This window comes from Saimiri boliviensis, chromosome 7, assembly GCF_048565385.1.
Source record: "Saimiri boliviensis isolate mSaiBol1 chromosome 7, mSaiBol1.pri, whole genome shotgun sequence".
NCBI classification, from domain to species: Eukaryota; Metazoa; Chordata; class Mammalia; order Primates; family Cebidae; genus Saimiri; species Saimiri boliviensis.
In genome coordinates, this window is record NC_133455.1 from 23054510 (window position 1) to 23075626 (window position 21117).

Here is a 21117-nt window from a genome sequence, read left to right on the forward strand (position 1 = left end):
CATCATCTGTTTCAGGTTGACTATTTCTTCTAGCTTTCTGTCATGCGCAAATTATTGATGGCTCTAAAGCCAGACTGCTAAATCCAAATCCTGGTTCTACTATGTACTTACTAGCAATGGGATGTCAGGCAAGTCAGCTTAAACACTCTATGTGACCGGGTGCCATAGGCCATAAAAAAATAAAACAAAATAAAATGAAACCCTCTGTGCATCTCAGATCCTTTACCTGTAAAAACTGGTAATAGTAATTACAGCCAGGCACAGGCTCTTGTCTGTAATTCTAACATTTCAGGAGGCTGAAGTGGGAGTATTGTTTGAGGCCAGGAGTTCAAGAGCAGCCTGGGCAACATAGTGAGACCACATCTCTATTTAAAAAAAAAAAAAGAGGCTGGGTGCAGTGGCTCACACCTGTAATCCCAGCACTTTGGGAGGCCAAGGTGGGTAGATCACGAGGTCAAGAGATTGAGACCATTCTGGCCAACATGATGAAACCCTGTCTCTACTAAAAATACAAAAATCATCTGGGCGTGGTGGCACGCTCCTGTGGTCCCAGCTACTCGGGAGGCTGAGGCGGAAGAATTGCGTGAACCCAGGAGGCGGAAGTTTTAGTGAGCCGAGATTGCGCCACTGCACTCCAGCCTGGCGACAGAGCAAGACTCTGTCTCAAAACAAAAACAAAAACAAAAACACAAACACGAAAGAAAGAAAATTAGCTGAGCATGGTGGCTCATGTCTATAGTCCCAACTTCTCAGGAGGCTGAGGTGGGAGGATCACTTGAGCCTAGGGGTTTCGGGCTGTAGTGAGCCATGATTACACCACTGCATTCCAGCCTGGGTGACAGATTGAGATCCTGTCTCTAGGAAAAACAACAAGAACAACAAACACTAAATAAAAAAATTGTACTTATAGAGTTGTACAGTGAAATAAATGATATAATGCATATAAGAAACCTAGTATGGCCGGGCGCGGTGGCTCAAGCCTGTAATCCCAGCACTTTGGGAGGCCGAGGCGGGTGGATCACGAGGTCGAGAGATCGAGACCAACCATGGTCAACATGGTGAAACCCCGTCTCTACTAAAAATACAAAAGATTAGCCGGGCATAGTGGCGTGTGCCTGTAATCCCAGCTACTCAGGAGGCTGAGGCAGGAGAATTGCCTGAACCCAGGAGGCGGAGGTTGCGGTGAGCCGAGATCGCGCCATTGCACTCCAGCCTGAGTAACAAGAGCAAAACTCCGTCTCAAAAAAAAAAAAAAAAAAAGAAACCTAGTATGGTGTCTGGCACATTGTAACTGGATAATTTAAAAAATGAATATTATAGTATTAATAATAACAATAAACAAATCAGGATAAAGGGCATATCTCCCTGGCATTTTTATGTGTACATTTCCTAAGAGATGACAGCAATCAAAATATTTTGATTATCAATTCAACCAGATTTATATTAAGATGTACTTAAAATCCAAGAGAAAAAACAAAAGAAAAAGAAAACAAAACAACAAAAAAAAGATGTACTTAAAATCCAATATAAAAACCTTTGAGATATAAAAACAGCGAAACATTCATTAGTATTCATTTTCAGTTATGTTAGCAGGGTGTTAGTTTAATAGAACGTAGTTTCTATCATCTTTGAAATATTGGTATGAAGAGAAAGAAATCAAGATTGACTGGATGGGCAGGAAAATGTACCTTTATCACTGAGAAGATAATTTCAACTGTTCAAACAATTCCTACTTATGTCAGAACTCTGGCAGAATAAGAGATAAATACACGCCTGTGCTTATTCCTTTGTACTGCCTTACTTTATAAAAATAAAATGTTAAAATGATAAAGGACAATAGAGGGAAGCACTTTTAGACACTTCATCTTTTACTAATAAGGAAAACCAATGAAATACTAATAAAAAGGCCTAGTAAAGAAAAAGTGCCTGTAGCATCTGCAATCAGAAGAGCTAAAACTCTTAGACAATATGTAGTATCTGGAATATTAACTTTAATGGCAGTAGGAAGCATCAAAATGCATGCTTCACCAACAAACTAAAAACTACTAATGGACCTCTAAAAAGAAAATGACAAACAAATATAAATCACTGCATATGTCTAGAACTTGCTACATTTATGCTTAACACATTATGTTCCTAAATTTTTCCAAGATAAGAACAATCAAACAACAACATATAGACAATCAAGGATAAAGTTTTACATCCAAACAAATGGCGTCACATAATTTCTAGCAAACTAACACTTCCAATTAATGATTGTTCACAGTGCAGTCCTCTTTAGAGTCAAATATGCATCTTAAAATTTACCCATTCTAATAGTGCATTGGAGATGGCACTACTAGAATGGGTAAATTTTAGAATTCATATTTGATGGAAATCAAATATTGCCATTTAGGATGGCTATATTCTCTTACATGCTAACTGTGTGACTTTGGACAAATTATTTCAATTTCTCTGTTTCCTAAGTTATAAAATAGAGGTAATACTTACTTCAGAGGCTTACTGAGAGGACGAATTAGTGTATACTGTGAGATAACAAAATTTACCACTCTTACCACTAAGTATACAGTTCTGTGGCTCTAAGTACATTCACATTGCTGTTGTATAACCATCATTAAAGCTATATTTTTTAAGTGCTCAAGACTGCACATATAGTAACTGCTCAGTGAGTGGCAGCTAAAATTACTCTCATTAGTGCTATCTTATTCCATCTTAAATTTGTGTAAATTACTTATTCCTAAACAGAAACTATTTCATATTTATTGCTACTAAATTGCTCCCAGTCTGGGAAATACTAGTTTCAACTTTTAAGCTGTAAACTACATTTCTAGCTTTCAAATTCTTCATTCAAGTGAATCACAAAAATAGGCAAATTATTAAGAACTAACACACTGAGCATTTACTATGTGCCTAGTGCTGTTCTAAGCATGTTCAATTAATCCTCAAAATAATTCTAGGAGGTATATACTACAAACATTCACATTTTACAGCTGAGTATAAAGAGGGTAAGGAACTTGTCCAAGGTCGGCCAGCTGGTAAGTGGCAAAACCAGGATTTGTATTCAAACAATCCAGTTCTAGAGCCACTTTTTTTTTTTTTTTTCTTTTTTCTTTTTTGAGCTCTTGTTGCCCAGGCTGGAATACAATGGTGTGATCTCGGCTCACTGTAACCTCCACCTCCTGGGTTCAAGCAATTCTCCTGCCTCAGCCCCCTGAGTGGCTGGGATTACAGGCATGCACCACCATGCCTGGCTAATTTTGTATTTTTAGTAGAGACAGGGTTTCTCCATGTTGGTCAGGCTGGTGTCTAACTCCCCACCTTAGGTGATCCACCCACCTCAGCCTCCCAAACTGCTAGGATTACAGGCGTGAGCCACCATGCCTGGCCTCTAGAGCCACTCTTAATCACTCCACCATGCTGCCTCTCACATGCATAGTAACATACCACTCATGGGAATCATCAGCTTCACATGTCAGGTGTTAAATGTTGACTGAGCCTTTGATTTTCTCAGAAGCTTTAGCATCTATTATTTCGTGTCCCTTTCCTAGAGATAATAAAGAACAATCAGCCCCATTTTACAGATAGAGAAGCCTCAGGGAAGTCAAGTAATTTGTTCAAGGTCAACAGACCTTGGAGAGGTCCTGGCTCCTAGTTCGGCCACTTACTAGCTGTGTGAATCTGCAATCTCCTTGAGCATCACTCAACTGTAAAAGGAAAATGACAACACCTTTTGCAAGAAGTAAAAATGTAGCTGTTTGCAAAGTACCTGGCACAGAGCTTTGTATAAAAAGTGCTCAATAGGCCGGGCGTGGTGGCTCACGCCTGTAATCCCAGCACTTTGGGAGGCCAAGGTGTGCTGATCACCTGAGGTCAGGCATTCTAGACCAGCCTAGCAAGGTAAAACCTTGTCGCTACTAAAAATATAAAAATTAGCCAGGCAGCCGGGCGCGGTGGCTCAAGCCTGTAATCCCAGAACTTTGGGAGGCCGAGGCGGGTGGATCACGAGGTCGAGAGATTGAGACCATCCTGGTCAGCATGGTGAAACCCCGTCTCTACTAAAAATACAAAAAATTAGCTGGGCATGGTGGCACGTGCCTGTAATCCCAGCTACTCAGGAGGCTGAAGCAGGAGAATTGCCTGAACCCAGGGAGCGGAGGTTGCGGTGAGCCAAGATTGCGCCATTGCACTCCAGCCCGGGTAACAAGAAGCGAAACTCCCTCTCAAAAAAAAAAAAAAAAAAAAAAAAAAAAAAAAAATTAGCCAGGCATAGTGGTGGGCGCCTGTAATCCCAGCTACTCAGGAGGCTGAGACAGGAAAATTGCTTGAACCCGGGAGGTGGAGGTTGTAGTGAGCCAAGATCGTGCCATTGCAATCCAGACTGGGTGACAAAGCGAGACTCATCTCAAAAAACAAAAAGTGCTCAATAAATGTGAGTCCCCCTTTCCTCCTTTTGTATGTAATTGCTGGCATAGTGTTCTTTCCAAACACCATGTCTCTAATTCTCAATACCTTCTCACCAACTGTGTTAACAGATGGGGGGCAGAGGATATGATTTTCTGGAGATTACTATGTGATATCAAACCAGAAACCTCAGTGAACCATGTGATACCAAATCAGGCACCTCAGTGAATTATACCTCCAGCTGTATTATATAATTTTAAATATAATAAACTTCTCTTTTGTCCATATGGCCTATCACTTCAACAAAGTAGAAAATAAAATTGATCTACCGAGATTTGTTCTTTATAAAATTATGCTTAATGTTCCCCAATATCTTCTGTTCTTTTAGGTAACTGACAAATACCTTACTTGATTTGTTCTGTTTCTGACCAGACATTGTTCAAAATTAAGTTGTTATCATTTCCAAATTATATCTTTTTCCTCTTAAAAAAAAAGAATGCTTTTTTCTCCCTTGTCATTAGATCCTCCTTCTATTCACCATGATTTCTCAAAAATAAAGGCTAATAACTTGGCACTAGGTTTTTTCCCTCGTATTTGCATAGAGGGAACATCTAACACTGAATTATAAGTACTATTCATGCCAAATATGGCCAGAACAATTAGTATTTCCTGTCATTTGGGCAGCATCTTCTTAAGATAAAAATGCTAGGAGGTGGCATGGTCTCTTGTAACGTGAAATTGCTGCATAATTAATCTTTTTTTTTCCTCCCAGACAGCAAGGATGTCATAAAGCACACACTGTTGACTTCCAAATATCATTTAAAACACTCCCATGTCTTAAAAACAATTTGAAGTGGATGTTAAAAGCAAGGAAATTTTTCAATCACATGTTGACTTCCTGAATCTACTATTTCCCCAACAAGCTAAAAGGCACATTGGGAGGGTACAAGCAGAACCACTACAGAGAAAAGTGGTACTATGGGAGCAATTCGTTTGTTTGGCACAGTGAAGGTTCACTGCCAATTTGTACCAGTATGGATTCAATAACTTTTCAAAGCCAAAAATGAGGTTTGGACAAGAGTAGCTTTTCATAGAAGCTTTTGCTGAGATCTAGCAGCTAATACAAATTTTAAAGCCTGTAAAAATTAGTAAAATATGGGCAATGTTTAGGAATTAAAATATGACCTATCACTTTATTTTCCTAAAAAAGCACCAAGCTAAAATAAAATATTTGACTGCATTCATTCATTCTTTCTTGAGCTAATTTTATTAAAAAAGGACGGAAAATATATTTTTTGCACTTAAGTTCAGTCATCTATAAAAAATATTATTTGTCCTACTAATCTTATGAGTCTGACAGAAGGATAAATGAAATAAAGGCTGTTAAAGCATTCTTTAAAATTTAAAGCACATAGCAATGTGAGACACAATTGTATTTTTTTAAATCTATATATTTTATTGCACTTCAGGTTCTGGGGTACGCAGGCAGACCATGCAGAATTGTTGCATAGGTACATACATGGCAATGTGGTTTGCTGCCTCCATCCCCCATCACCTATATCTGGCATTTCTCCTCATGTTATGCCTCCCCAACTTCCCTACTCTCTGCTGTCCCTCCCCTATGCCCCACCAACAGACCCCAGTGTGTGATGCTCCCCTCCCTGTGTCCATGTGTTCTCATCGTTCAACACCCGCCTATGAGTGAGAACATGCAGTGTTTGATTTTCTGTTCTTGTGTCAGTTTGCTGAGAATGATGGTTTCCAGATTCATCCACGTCCCTACAAAGGACATAAACTCACTGTTTTCTATGGCTGTGTCGTATTCCATTGGTGTATATGTGCCACATTTTCCTTGCCCAGTCTATCATCGATGGGCATTTGGGTTGCTTCCAGGTCTTTGCTATTGTAAACAGTGCCACAATGAACATACATGTGCATGTGTCTTTATAATAGAACGATTTATAATCCTTTGGATATATACCCAGTATAGGATTGCTGGGTCAAATGGAATTTCTATTTCTAGGTCCTTTAGGAATCCCCACACTGTCTTCCACAATGGTTGAACTTATTTACACTCCCACCAACAGTGTAAAAGTGTTCCCATTTCTCCACATCCTCTCCAGCATCTGTTGTCTCCAGATTTTTTAATAATTGCCATTATATCTGGCGTGAGATGGTATCTCAATGTGGTTTTGATTTGCATTTCTCTAATGACCAGTGATGATGAGCATTTTTTCATATGTTTGTTGGCCCCATATATATCTTCTTTTGAAAAGTGTCTGTTCATGTCCTGCACCCACTTTTGAATGGGTTTTTTTTTTTTTTTTTTCTTGTAAATCTGTTTTAGTTCTTCCTAGATTAGGTATTAGCCCTTTGTCAGATGGGTAGACTGCAAAAATTTTTTCCCATTCTGTTGGTTGCTGGTTCACTTTAGTGATTATTTCTTTTGCTGTATAGAAGCTCTGGAGTTTAATTAGATTCCATTTGTCTATTTTGGCTTTTGTTGCCAATGCTTTTGGTGTTTTAATCACGAAGTCCTTACCTAACTCTATGTCCTGAATGGTTTTGCCTAGGTTTTATTCTAGGGTTTTGATGGTGTTGGATCTTATGTTTAAGTCTTTAATTCATCTGGAGTTAATTTTAGTGTAAGGTGTCAGGAAGGGGTCCAGTTTCTGCTTTCTGCACATGGCTAGTCAGTTTTCCCAACACTATTTATTAAAAAGGGAATCCTTTCCCCATTGCTTGTTTTTGTCAGGCTTGTCAAAGATCAGATGGTTGTAGATGTGTGGTATTGCTTCCAAGGCCTGTTTTGTTCCATAGGTTTATATCTCTGTTTTGGTACCAGTACCATGCTGTTTTCATTACTGTAGCCTCGTAGTATAGTTTGAAATCAGGTAGCGTGATGCCTCCAGCTTTGTTCTTTTCGCTTGGGATTGTCTTGGCTATACAGTCTTTCTTTTGGTTCCATATGAAGTTTAAGGTGGTTTTTTCCAGTTCTTTGAAGAGGGTCATAGGTAGCTTGATGGGGATAGCATGGAATCTATAAATTACCTTGGGCAGAATGGCCATTTTCACAATATTGATTCTTCCTGACCATGAGCATGGAATGTTTTTCCATCTGTTTGTGTTCTCTCTTATTTCCTTGAGCAGTGGTTTCTAGTTCTCCTTGAAGAGGTCCTTTGCATCCTTTGTTAGTTGTATTCCTAGGTATTTTATTCTCTTTGTGGCAATTGTGAATGGCAGTTGGTTCTTGATTTGGCTCTCTTTAAGTCTTTTATTGGTGTATAGGAATGCTTGTGATTTCTGCACATTGATTTTGTGTCCTGAGACTTTGCTCAAGTTGCTTATCAGTTTCAGGAGATTTTGAGCTGAGACGATGGGGTCTTCTAAATATATAATCATGTCATCTGCAAATAGAGACAATTTGACTTCCTCCTTTCCAAATTAAGTACCCTTTATTTCTTTTTCTTGCCTGATTGCTCTGGCTAGAACTTCCAATACTATATTGAATAGGAGTGGTGAGAAAGGGCATCCTTGTCTAGTGCCAGATTTCAAAGGGAATGCTTCCAGTTTTTGCCCATTCAGTATGATATTGGCTGTGGGTTTGTTGTAAATAGCTTTTATTATTTTGAGATACGTTCCGTCGATACCTAGTTTATTGAGAGTTTTTAGCATAAAGGGTTGCTGAATTTTGTCGAAGGCCTTCTCTGCATCTATTGAGATAATCATGTGGTTTTTGTCTTTGGTTCTGTTTATGTGGTGGATTACGTTTACAGACTTGCATATGTTGAACCAGCCTTGCATCCCTGGGATGCAGCTTACTTGATCGTGATGGATAAGCTTTTTGATGTGCTGTTGCAATCAGTTTGCCAGTATTTTATTGAAGATTTTTGCATCTATGTTCATCATGGATATTGGCCTGAAGTTTTCTTTTTTTGTTGAGTCTCTGCTGGGTTTTGGTATCAGGATGATGCTTGTCTCATAAAATGATTTGGGAAGCATTCCCTCTTTTTGGATTGTGTGGAATAGTTTCAGAAGGAGTGGTACTAGCTCCTTTTTTGTATGTCTGGTAGAATCCAGCTGTGAACCCATCTGGACCTGGGCTTTTTTTGGTTGGCAGGCCATTCATTGCTCCCTCAACTTCAGCTCTTGTTATTGGTCTATTCAGGGTTTCAAATTCTTCCTGGTTTAGGCTTGGGAGAATGCAAGTGTCCAGGAATTTATCCATTTCTTCCAGGTTTACTGGTTTATGTGCATAGAGTTGTTTGTAGCAATCTCTGATGGTAGTTTGTATTTCTGTGGAATCAATAGCGATATCCTCTTTATTTTTTTTTATTGCATCTATTTGATTCTTCTCTCTTTTCTTTTTTTATTAATCCGGCTAACAGTCTATTTTGTTGATCTTTTCAAAAAACCAGCTCCTGGATTTATTGATTTTTTTGAAGTTTTTTTTGTGTCTCTATCTCCTTCAGTTCTGCTCTGATCTTAGTTATTTCTTGTCTTCTGCTAGCTTTTGAGTTTTTTTGATCTTGCGCCTCTAGCTCTTTCAATTTTTATGATAGGGTATTGATTTTAGATCTTTCCTTGCTTCTTATGTGGGCATTTATTGTTATAAATTTTCCTCTAGACACTGCTTTAAATGTGTCCCAGAGACTCTGGCATTTTGTGTCTTCATTCTCGTTGGTTTTGAAGAACATCTTTATTTCTGCCTTCATTTCATTGTTTATCCAGTCAACATCCAAGAGCCAGTTGTTCAGTTTCCATGAAGTTGTGCTCTTCTGAGTTAGTTTTTTAATCCTGAATTCTAATTTGATTGCACTGTGGTCTGAGAGACTGTTTGTTATTTCCATGCTTTTGCATTTGCTGAGGAGTGATTTACTTCTAATTATGTGGTCAATTTTAGAGTAGGTGTGATGTAGTGCTGCAAAGAATGTATGCTCTGTGGATTTGGGTGGAGAGTTCTGTAAATGTCTATTAGGTTTGCTTGGTCCAGATCTGAGTTCAAGTCCTGGATATCCTTGTTAATTTTCTGGCTTGTTGATCTGTCTAATATTGACAGCGGAGTAATAAAATCTCCTACTATTACTGTGTGGGAGTCTAAGCCTCTTTGTAGGTTGTTAAGAACTTGCTTTATGTATCTCGGTGCTCCTGTATTGGGTGCGTATATATTTAGGATCCTTAGCTCTTCTTGTTGCATTGATCCTTTTACCATTATATACTGCTCTTCTTTGTCTCTTTTGATATTTGTTGGTTTAAAGTCTATTTTATCAGAGATTAGGATTGCAACTCCTGCTTTTTTCGGCTCTCCATTTGCTTGGTAAATCTTCCCCCATCCCTTTATTTTCAGCCTATCTGTGTCCTTGCATGTGAGATGGGGTTCCTGAATACAGCACACTTACGGGTTTTGACTTTTTATCCAATTTGCCAGTCTGTGTCTTTTGATTGGGGCATTTAGCCCATTTACATTTAAGATTAATATTGTTATATGTGAATTTGATCCTGCCATTTTGATGCTAGCTAGTTGTTTTTTCCATTAGTTAACACAGTTTCTTCATTGTGTTGATGCTCTTTACCATTTGGTATGTTTTTGGAGTGGCTGGTACTGGTTGTTCCTTTCTGTTTAGTGCTTCTTTCAGGAGCTCTTGTAAGGCAGGCCTGGTGGTGACAAAATCTTTCAGGAATTGAGCTCATAAAGGATTTTATTTCTCCTTTGCTTATGAAGCTTAAGTTTGGCTGAATATGAAATTCTAGGCTGAAAGTTCTTTTCTTTAAGGATGTTGAATATTGGCCCCCACTGTCTTCTGGCTTGCAGGGTTTCTGCCGAGAGATCTGCTGTGAGTCTGATGGGCTTCCCTTTGCGGGTAACAGGACCTTTCTCTCTGGCTGCCCTTAGCATTTTTTTCCTTCATTTCAACCCTGGTGAATCTGACGATTATGTGCCTTGGGGTTGCTCTTCTTGAGAAATATCTTTGTGGTGTTCTCTGTATTTTCTGGACTTTAATATTGGCCTGCCTTGCTAGGTTGGGGAAGTTCTCCTAGATAATATTCTGAAGAGTGTTTTCCAGCTTGGATTCATTCTCTCCATCACATTCAGGTACACCTATCAAATGTAGATCAGGTCTTTTCACACAATCCCATATTTCTTGGAGGTTTGTTCATTTCTTTTCACTCTTTTTTCTCTAATCTTGCCTACTTGTTTTATTTCATTGAGTTGATCTTCAATCTCTGATATCCTTTCTTCTGCTTGGTTGATTCAGCTACTGAAACTTGTATATGCTTTGCGAAGTTCTTGTGTTGTGTTTTTCAGCTCCATCAAGTCATTTATAATCTTCTCTAAGCTGTTTATTTTTATTAGCATTTAGTCAAACCTTTTTTCAAGGTTCTTAGTTTCTCTGCATTGGGTTAGAATATGTTCTTTTAGCTCAGAGAAGTTTGTTATTACCCACCTTCTGAAGCCTGTTTCTGTAAATTCATCAGACTCATTCTCTATCCAGCTTTGTTCCCTTCCTGGTGGGGAGTTGTGATCCCTTGGAATAGGAGAGGCATTCTGGTTTTCGGTGTTTTCATCTTTTTACACTGGTTTCTTCCCATCTTTGTGGATTTATCTACCTATGGTCTTTGTAGTTAGTGACTTTCAGATGGGGTCTCTGAGTAGATGTCCTTTTTGTTGATGCTGAAGTTATTTCTTTCCATTTTTTAGTTTTCCTTCTAACCATCAGGTCCCTCTGCTATAGGCCTGCTGGAGTTCCACTCCAGACCCTGCTTGCCTGGGGATCACCTGCATTGTTCTTGCTGGGAACCGCACTCCAGAGCTGTTCCTATTCAGCCATCACAATTATATTTTTTTAAACTTGTAAGCCTCTAATGATAAGGTTGGCCTCACCAGACAAGTATGTATTACTGACAAAATAACTTTGTGATATTTTCTTAGCCCTTTATGGAAATGCATTTATCAACAAATATAAATTTTTATATTATCTGTTTGCTCATACTGTTTTTCACTTTTATAATTTAATATTTATAATACTTAAATCCAATATAAATTCACTTAACTAAAAAGAGAAAATTTGGAACATAGTATCTCGTAAAATCACTAACATATCTGCAACTTTACATCAAAATGGCCAGGTGCAATGGCTCACATCTCAGTATGGCCAGGTGCAGTGGCTCACACATGTAATCTCAGCACTTTGGGGGGCTGAGGTGGGTGGATCACTCAAGGTCAGGTGTTTGAGACCAGCCTGGTCAACATGGTAAAACCCTGTCTCTAATAAAAATACAAAAATTAGCTGGGTGTGGTGGCTGGCACCTGTAATCCCAGCTACTCAGGAGGCTGAGACAGGAGAATAACTTGAACCCGGAAGGCAGAGGTTGCAGTGAGCCAAGATGACGCCATTGCACTCCAGCCTGGGCAACAAGAGTGAAACTCCATCTCAAAACAAACAAACAAAAAAAAGAGTACCTCAGTATTATTGCAAAAAGACTATTTGGTTTTAAATAACTTTTATAAAATAAGATTAACTGCCCAATATTAACATTCAAACTAAGAAAGTCAAACACACTAATAGTTTCACATAAAAAACAATACTCCTCCCCTTGTCCCATGAGATGGCTCAGCTTACCTCATCTCCCTTTAAAACTTCAGTACCATCGAATTCACGAGTCTGATTTCTCTTTACTGATGCTTCTCTCTCTAGGCTGGCTAACTTCTCCTTGGCCTCCTGAAGTTCTTCAGCTTTGGCTTCTTTTTTACGGGAAATGATAGATGCCTAATTGAGCATTAAATATGAATGTATTAAGATATAAAATCAACTTTCAATTATCTTGTGAAATTATCTATTTTTTAGATTTTACCAAGTTATATTTTCAATGTTAGCCTGGCCTCTCCTAATCAATACCCCCTGCCCTACTACTCATCATTACTAATTATAATATTTAATATGAACATACAATGTATATTAAGTACCAACCTACAAACATTTTGGAAGACAAAGCTCTGAAAATATAAGACATATCAGCAGATAAATAAAAATGTGCTAATGAGAAAAATATTAAAAGTCTTTTCAAATAATACTCAAAGGCTAATGAAAATACATCCCAGGTAAGTCAATAGAAGGTAACACCAAGTCTACTGTATTTTTACATGGTAGGTTTCCCTTCATTGGAAGAAAAAAAAAATGCTTTATTCTCAAAACTATAACACAGGTCATCTTATGAAATTCAATATCTGCACATTTATAGTGAAATGTTAAAACATTTATTATATTTGGAGCATTCTAATAAATAAAATGCAGGTTCAAAATCAAACATCTGACTCACCAGAATTAGGCAAATGTTTACAAAATGCAAATGGCTACTCTTAGCAGCATTTTATATTCTAGTAACTCTTGGGAGATTTCCTTAAATGAACCATATCTGTACTAGTTTAAGAAAAATATTAGCCAAACTGTCTTAAGTGAAATGACACCAATAATTTTTCAAGCAAATTTGACAGGAGAGTGGAATGTCTAGCACAAACCCTTAGAAAATTCTATTTTTCTTCTTGTTTAAAAAAAAATGAAAAGACAGGTGATGATGAAGGAATGTTTCACTCTATAGAACTATTCTAGCTTAAAAAATGAAGGAGGCTGGGTGCAGTGGCTCAGGTCTGTAATCCCAGCACTTTGAGAGGCCAAGGTGGGAGGATCACTTGAGCCCAGGAGTTCAAGACCAGCCTAGGCAACATAGTGAGACCCTGACTCTATAAAAAATAAAATAAAATAGCTGGATGTGGTGACGCACACGTGTAGTCCCAGCTACTTGACAGGGTGAGGTGGCAGGATCACTTGAGCCTGGGAGGTTGAGGCTGCAGTGAGCCATGACCATGCCACTGCAATCTAGCCTGGATGACAGAGACCCTGTCTCAAAAAAAAAAAAAAAAAAAAAGAAAAGAAAAAGAAAGAAAAAAAGAAAAAAAGAAAAAAAAGTGGGTCAGGCGTGGTGGCTCATGCTTGTAATCATAGCACTCTGGGAGGCTGAGGTAGGCGGATCACCTGAGGTCAGGAGTTCAAGATCAGCTTGGCCAACATGGTAAAACCCAGTTTCTATTAAAAATACAAAAATTAGCCAAACATGGTAGGGTGTGCCTGTAGTCCCAGCTACTTGGGAGGCAGAAGCAGGAGAACTGCTTAAACCTGGGAGGTGGAGGCTGCAGTGAGCCAAGACTGTGCCACTGCATTCTAGCCTGAGTGAGAGAGACTCCATCTCAAAAGAAAAAAAACCCCAAAGTGGTGAAGAAGGAATGGTAGAGTACAAGACTGTATAAGAATTGATAGTATAGCCGGGCGCGGTGGCTCATGCCTGTAATCCCAGCACTTTGGGAGGCCGAGGCGGGTGGATCACGAGGTCAAGAGATCGAGACCATCCTGGTCAACACGGTGAAACCCCGTCTCTACTAAAAACACAAAAATTAACTGGGCATGGTGGTGTGTGCCTGTAATCCTAGCTACTTAGGAGGCTGAGGCAGGAGAATTGCCTGAACCCAGGAGGCAGAGGTTGCGGTGAGCCGAGATTGTGCCATTGTACTCCAGCCTGGGTAACAAGAGCGACACTCTGTCTCAAAAAAAAAAAAAAAAAAAAAGAATTGATAGTACATGGCAATAATAAAATAAGTAACATGATAAAATAAACTTCATCTCCAAACCAGGATCTTATTTAATAGAAAAATATGAGGGTATTGCCCTCTAAAGTCAGGAACAAGAAGAAAATGCCCACTACCTTTACTACAATTTAATTACAGTGTTGAAAGTACTTGCTAACAGGCATAAGAAAGCAATTAGAAGCATAAAAATTGGAAAGGAAAAATTGGAATTTGCATGTTATATAATTATGTGCCCCAAAAGATCAAAAGAATCAATGGAAAAACTACAGAAAACGAATCAATAGCTTTCATAGACAAAATCAGTCAGAAGACATAAGGAAAGAAAAGCCCTCATTGATAAAAGCAAAAATATGTGTGATGGTTAATATTAGGTATCAACTTGACTGGATTGAGGGATGCCTAGGCGGCTGGTAAATAATTTTTTCTGGGTGTGTCTGTAAGGGTGTTGCCAGAGGATACTAACATTTGAATCAGTGGACTGGGACACAAAGACCCACTCTCAATGTGGTAGGCACCATTCAATCAGCTGCCAGTGCTGCTAGAACAAGGCAGGGCGAGGAAGGTGGGATAGCTTTGCTCACTGAGTCTACTGGCTCTCTTTTTTTCTTCCTATGTTAGATGTTTCCTCTCCTCCTGTCCTTGGACATCAGATTCCAGGTTTTTCAGCCTTTGGACTCTGGGACACCAACAGCCTCCTGGGGCTCTTGGCCTTTCGGCTGCAGACTGAAGGCTGCAATGTTGTCTTCCCTAGTTTTGAGGCTTTTGGCCTTGGACTGAGCCACTACTGGCTTTTCTCTTTCTCCAGCTTGCAGATGGCCTATCATGGGACTTTGCCTTGTAATTGTGTGAGCCAATTATCCATAATAAAGTCTCTTTTATATATACATATATCCTATTGGTTAGTCAGAACCAATGACTCCCTCATTTTTCAAGCTAGAATAGCTCTATAGAGTGAAACATCCTTCATTGGTTCTGACTAACCAATAGGATATATGGTTTGAGGGAATATGTTCTCTTTCTGGGTCCACAAAGGGGCATAGTTTTAAGGGCAAGAACTTCCCAGTGCCATGCCCCCCTCCCATGCCTCTCCATCCAGGAGACTTAATAGTTTCTGTTCAAATTTTCATGTGCGCGGGAAGAACCAAAGGTCAATTGCTCCAGTGGAAGTTTAAAGGAACTCTTTTCATTGGCCAGGGGGCTTGGAGAAGGTGGAAATTCCTCCTAGGTTAAAAGTATCCTTCTTCCACATCCCTCTGGATTCCATACTTGGGTCACCTTCCACTCTCCCTTTGTGGAAGCTGTATTTCTTCTGGAAAGCTTGTGGAAGCTTGTCTTCCCCTCCTAAACTCCATCTCTCTCTCTCAATTCCCTTCCACTTGGTGCGGAAGCTGCTTTCCTCTCCTGGATTCCATCTTTCTGGATTCTCTCACTCAGTGTGAGAGGAGCTTTCCTTCTCTGGTTTTCTCCCTCTGGGAACCCTTCTCACTCAGTGTGAGAGCGGCTTGTCTTTCTCTCACTCAGTGTGAGAGCTAGCTGCTTCTTTCTCTCTCCTTCTCCTTTTTCTCTCTCTGCCTAAATAAATCACTTTTCTACAAAAACTTTTTGGGTCCAGTATTTACTTTACAAGCACACCCGCTGTGGTCCTTTCTCCCATTCTTGGGAGAGAGAGAGACCAAGAGTCTGGAGTCCACTGAGTACTTCCCTGCACCCCAAAATCCAGGAACAGGTTGATTAGGAGAACCCTGACCAATACAATATTTACACATAAATTTTACAAAAAGAGTTTCAAAATCGTTTGAAGAGGTGAGATTCCCTGGTGCAGCTTGAACACAGCTTGCTGGAGCAAGGGTGAACAGAAAGGACCTACTCCTCCAGTACTGGGGATCTATGCACTGAGTGCTGCTTCTGATCACAGAAGTGCAGACAAAGAGAGGGAGGCCACTGTTGCATCTTGCACGATTGTTGCAAGTCCCTCCCGCTCTGACTGAAGTGACTTCTAGAGGATTTATAGGTCTAGATCCTTTTTTTTTCTCCCTTTGATTCTTCTCATTTTCCCCTTTTGGAAGCCAGACATTTAAGACTAAGACATTAAAAAACAACTGCATATATGGGGAAATCTAGAAAGTGACCACACATGCCCAGGGAAGGGCACTGGCTCAGAAAAGACCTGAGATAATTAAAAAAAATTTTTTTTTTAAATTTGAGACAGGGTTTGGTTCTGTCACTTAGGCTGGAATGCAATGGTGCAATCTGGGCTCACTGAAACCTCCGCCTCCTGAGCTCAAGCAATCTACCCACCTCAGCCTCCAGATTAGATGAGACCACAGGCACATACCATGACACCCAGCTACCTTTCTGTATTTTCAATAGTGACAGGGACTTGCTGTTGCCCAGGTTAGTATCAAACTCCTGAGTTCAAACAGTCCACTTGTCTTGGCCTCCCAAAGTGTTGAGATTATAGGCATAAGCCACTGAGCCCAGCCTATCTTAACTTTACATTTTAGCCTATTCTTTGGGACAGTCTACACCAAATAAAAACAGTAAAAAACAGTAAACCCTGGGAAAAGAGAGAATCTAATTTTCAGAGTTACTACATTATTAGATTCAAATATCTACTTTTCAACCAAAAGAATCACAAAGCATACAAAAAAAAAAAAAAAAAAAAAACAATAAAATAGGATACATCTAAAGGAAAAATATGAGGCCAGGCACAGTGACTCACACCTATAATCCCAACACTTTGGGAGGCCAAGGCAGAAGGATCCCTTGAGGCCGGGAGTTTGAGACCAGCCTGAGCAGCATAACGAGACCCTGTTTCTATTTTTTAGAATATAATTTTTTTAAAAAAAATTTTAAAACATGCCAGACATGGTGGCTCATGCCTGTAATCCCAGTACTTTGGGAGGCCGAGGCAGGGGGATTACTCCAGGTCAGGAGTTCTGAGATCAGTCTGGCAAAGATGGTGAAACCTGTCTCTGCCAAAAATACAAAAATCAGCTGGGTGTGATGGTGTACACCTGTAATCCCAGCTACTTAGGAGGCTGAGGCAAGAGAATTACATGAACCCAGGAGGCGGAGGTTAAAGTGAGCTGAGATCATGCCACTGCACTCCAGCTTCGGCAATGGAATGAGAATCTGTCTCAAAAATAAATAAACAAAATCTAAAAAAAAGGAAAAAAATGAATCAATAGAAATTCTCTGATGGCAGATCAAGTGATAAAGATTTTAAAACTACTGTCTTAAAGATGCTCAAAGAACTCACAGCAGATGAGACTATCAAGAAAACAATGTAGGCTGGGTGCGGTGGCTCACGCCTGTAATCTCAGCACTTTGGGAGGATAAAGTGGGCAGATCATGAGGTCAGGAGATCGAGACCATCCTGGCTAACACGGTGAAACCCCGTCTCTACTAAAAATACATAAAATTAGCTGGGCATGGTGACACACGCCTGTAGTCCCAGCTACTCAGGAGGCTGAGGCAGGAGAATCACTTGATCCTGGGAGGCAGAGGTTGCAGTGAGCCAAGATCGAGATGACACCACTGCACTCCAGCCTGAGTGACAAGAGTGAGACTCTGTCTCAACAAAACAAAGCAAAACAAAACAAAACAAAAAACAATGTATTAACAAAATGGAAATATCAATACAGAGAAAACCTAAAAAGAAAGCAAAAAGAAATTCTGGAACTAAAAAGTACAATATTGAAATTAAAAATTCACTAGAGGGGCCTGGCACAGTGGCCCACACCTGTAATTCCAGCACTTTGGGAGGCTGAGGTAGGCGGATCACAAGATCAGCAGTTTAAGACCAGCCTGGCTAACATGGTGAAACCCTCTCTACTAAAAATACAAAAATTAGCTGGACATGGTGGTGCGTGCCTGTAATCCCAGCTACATGAGGCAGAAGAATTGTTTGAACTGGGACCTGGGAGGCTGATCACACCACTGTACTCCAGCCTGGGCTACAGAGCAAGACTCTGTCTCAAAAAAAAAAAAAAAAAAATTCACCAGAGGGATTTAAAAGCAGATTTGGGGAGGCAGAAAAAAGAATCTGTGAACTTGAAAACAAGACAATGGAAATTATCAACTCTGAGAAATAGAGGAAAATATTGAAGAAAATTGAACAGCGCCTAAGGGACATGTGGGACACCATTAAGTAGACCAATACATTCATTGTGGGAGTCCCAAAGAAAAAGACAAAGTGAAAGATGGAATATGTGAAGAAACAATGTCTTGAAAACTTCATCAATTTGATGAAATAAAACACCTAAAAATCAGAACAAACTCCAAGAAAGATGAACTGAAAGAGACATACACTGAGACACATTAAAATCAAACTGTTGGCACTTGACTTTCTTTCTTTAACCTTCATGTGCCCACTTGGGTCTTTTCCAAGTGCGCTTCCTTTTTTTTTCTGTTCTAAAGCCTTTTATTATTATTATTATTATCATTTTGAGATGGAGTCTCAGTCTGTTGCCCAAGCTGGAGTGCACTGGTACGATCTTGGCTCACTGCAACCTCTTCCTCTTAGGTTTAAGCAATTCTCCTGTCTCAGCTTCCTGAATAGCTAGGACTACAGGCACATACCACCATGCCTAGCTAATTTTTGTATTTTTAAATAGAGACACAGTTTCACCATATTAGCCACGCTAGTCTTGAACTCCTGACCTCGAGATCTGACTGCCTTGGCCTCCCGAAGTGCTGAGATTATAGGTGTGAGCCACTGCACCTGGCATCTAAGGCCTTTTAAAATAAACTTCTATACCTGCTCCAAAAATAAATAAATAAATAAATAAATAAATAAAACTGTCAAAGCCAAAGGCAAACTGTAAAAGCATTGAAAGACTGACTAGTCACATATAACAGATCCTCAATAAGATCATCAGCAAATTTCTAATCAGAAACTTTGGAGGCCAGAAAGCAATGGGATAATATATTAAGATGCTAAAAGAAAGAACTGTCAGCCAGGTGTGGTGGCTCACTCCTGTAATCCCAGCACTTTGGGAGGCTGAGGTGAGCAGACTGCCTGAGCTCAGGAAATTGAGACCATGCTGGCCAACTTGGTATAAAACCCTGTCTCTACTAAAAACACAAAAATTAGCCAGGTGTGGTGGCAGTCACCTGTCGTCCCAGCTACTCAGGAGGCTGAGGTAGGAGAATCGCTTGAACCCAGGAGGCAGAGGTTTCAGTGAGCTGAGATCGTGTCACTGCACTCCAGTCTGGGCAACAGAGTGAGACTCCGGGCAACAGAGTGAGACTCCATTTAAAAAACAAAACAAAACAAAAAAAACTGTCAACCAAGAATCCCATATCTGGCAAAACTGTCCTTCAAAAGTAAGGAATAGGCCAGGTGTGGTGGCTCACACCTGTAAGCCCAGCACTTTGGGAGGCTGGGGCAGGCAGATCACTTGAGGTCAGAAGTTCAAGACCAGCCTGGCCAACATGGCGAAACCCCATCTCTACTAAAAATACAAAAATTAGCTGAGTGTGCTGGTGGACACCTGTAGTCCCAGCTACTCAGGATGTTGAGGCAGAAGAATCGTTTGAACCCAGTAGGTAGAAGTTGTAGTACGAGTGGAGATCATGCCACTGCACTCCATCTCCCCCCTTAAAAAAAAAGTAAGGAAGAAATTAAGACATTCCCAGATAAACAAAAGGTACATTCCCAGATAGGCAAAAGCTAAGGGAGTTTGTAACAACTAGACCTGCCTTGCAAGAAATGCCCAAATAAGTCCTGCAAGGTGAAATAAAAAGATACTAAATGTATAAGAAAGAAAGAACTCAATAAGGGCAAATACATAAGCAATTATGAAAGCCAGTATTAGTGTAACAATGGTTTGTAAATCCACTTTTTGTTTGCAACATAATTTAAGAGACTATACATTTAAAATAATATAATTATTATTAATAGCTGAATGGCTAGTATTATTGTAATTTCGGTTTATAATTCCACATTTGTTTTGTACATAATTTAAGAGATTAATGCATTTAAAATAATTATTAGTTTATGTTTTGGGGCACACAATGTGTAAAGATGTAATTTTGTGACATGAACAACTGAAAGGGATAGGGATCGAGCTGTAATAGAGCAGAGTTTTTGTATGTTATTGAAGCTAAACTTGTATAACTTCAAATTACAGTGATATAACTTTAAGATGTTAAATGTAATCCCCCTGGTAGCCACAAAGAAAATAGCTGTAGAATATACACAAAGGAAATGAGAAAAGAATTTAAACATTTCACTATAAAAAATCTACTAAACACAAAAGACAGTAAAGCAGGAAATGAGGGACAAAAAAGCTATAATGCATATAGAAAACAAATAGTAAAATGACAGAAGTAATTACTTTAAATATAAATAGACTGAATATCCAATTAAAAGACAGTGATTTGCAGAATGGATAAAAAACATGTGAATCAAGTAATGTTGTCTACAGGAGACTCATTTTAGATCCAAAGATATAAATAAATTGAAAGTGAAAGGACGGAAAAAGATATTCCATTCAAATAGTAAACAAAAGACAACAGGGTGACTATATTAATATTACATGAAATAACGTTAAATTTTAAAAGTGTACAAGACACAAAGGATATTATCTATTAGTAAAAGATTCAATACAGCAAGATTATAAACAATTACAAACATTTTCACACCTATTGACAGACCATCAAAATATCTGAGGCAAAAACTGATAGAATTCTTGAATTAATTCCTTTAAAAAAAATTAAAAAAAAAAAAACAATTGAACACAGAAAAAGAAAATTATATAACAACAGTCTGAGACTTCAACATTCAGTCTCAATAATGGATAGAACAATGTAAGTTAGAAAATACAGGACTAGCCGGGCGCGGTGGCTCAAGCCTGTAATCCCAGCACTTTGGGAGGCCGAGGCGGGTGGATCACAAGGTCAAGAGATCGAGACCAGCCTGGTCAATATGGTGAAACCCCGTCTCTACTAAAAATAGAAAAAAATTAGCTGGGCATGGTGGCGCATGCCTGTAATCCCAGCTGCTCAGGAGGCTGAGGCAGGAGAGTTGCCTGAACCCAGGGGGCGGAGGTTGCGGTGAGCCGAGATCG

The 21117-nt window shown here is 39.4% G+C and overlaps 1 protein-coding gene across 4 annotated transcripts in view; it reads right to left on the minus strand.

Annotated features, from left to right (window-relative positions):
- IFT81 (intraflagellar transport 81) overlaps window positions 1–21117 on the minus strand; it is a 118116-nt gene that overhangs the window by 64520 nt on the left and 32479 nt on the right. For 3 of the 4 annotated variants that reach the window (XM_039472409.2, XM_003932259.2, XM_074402257.1), the window contains one exon: window positions 12024–12170. In XM_039472409.2, coding sequence (XP_039328343.1) covers window positions 12024–12170 — 147 coding nt within the window. Of the gene's footprint in view, window positions 1–3444; window positions 3545–12023; window positions 12171–21117 lie in introns of all 4 variants that reach the window. The other variant, XR_012518341.1, reaches the window with a different exon arrangement.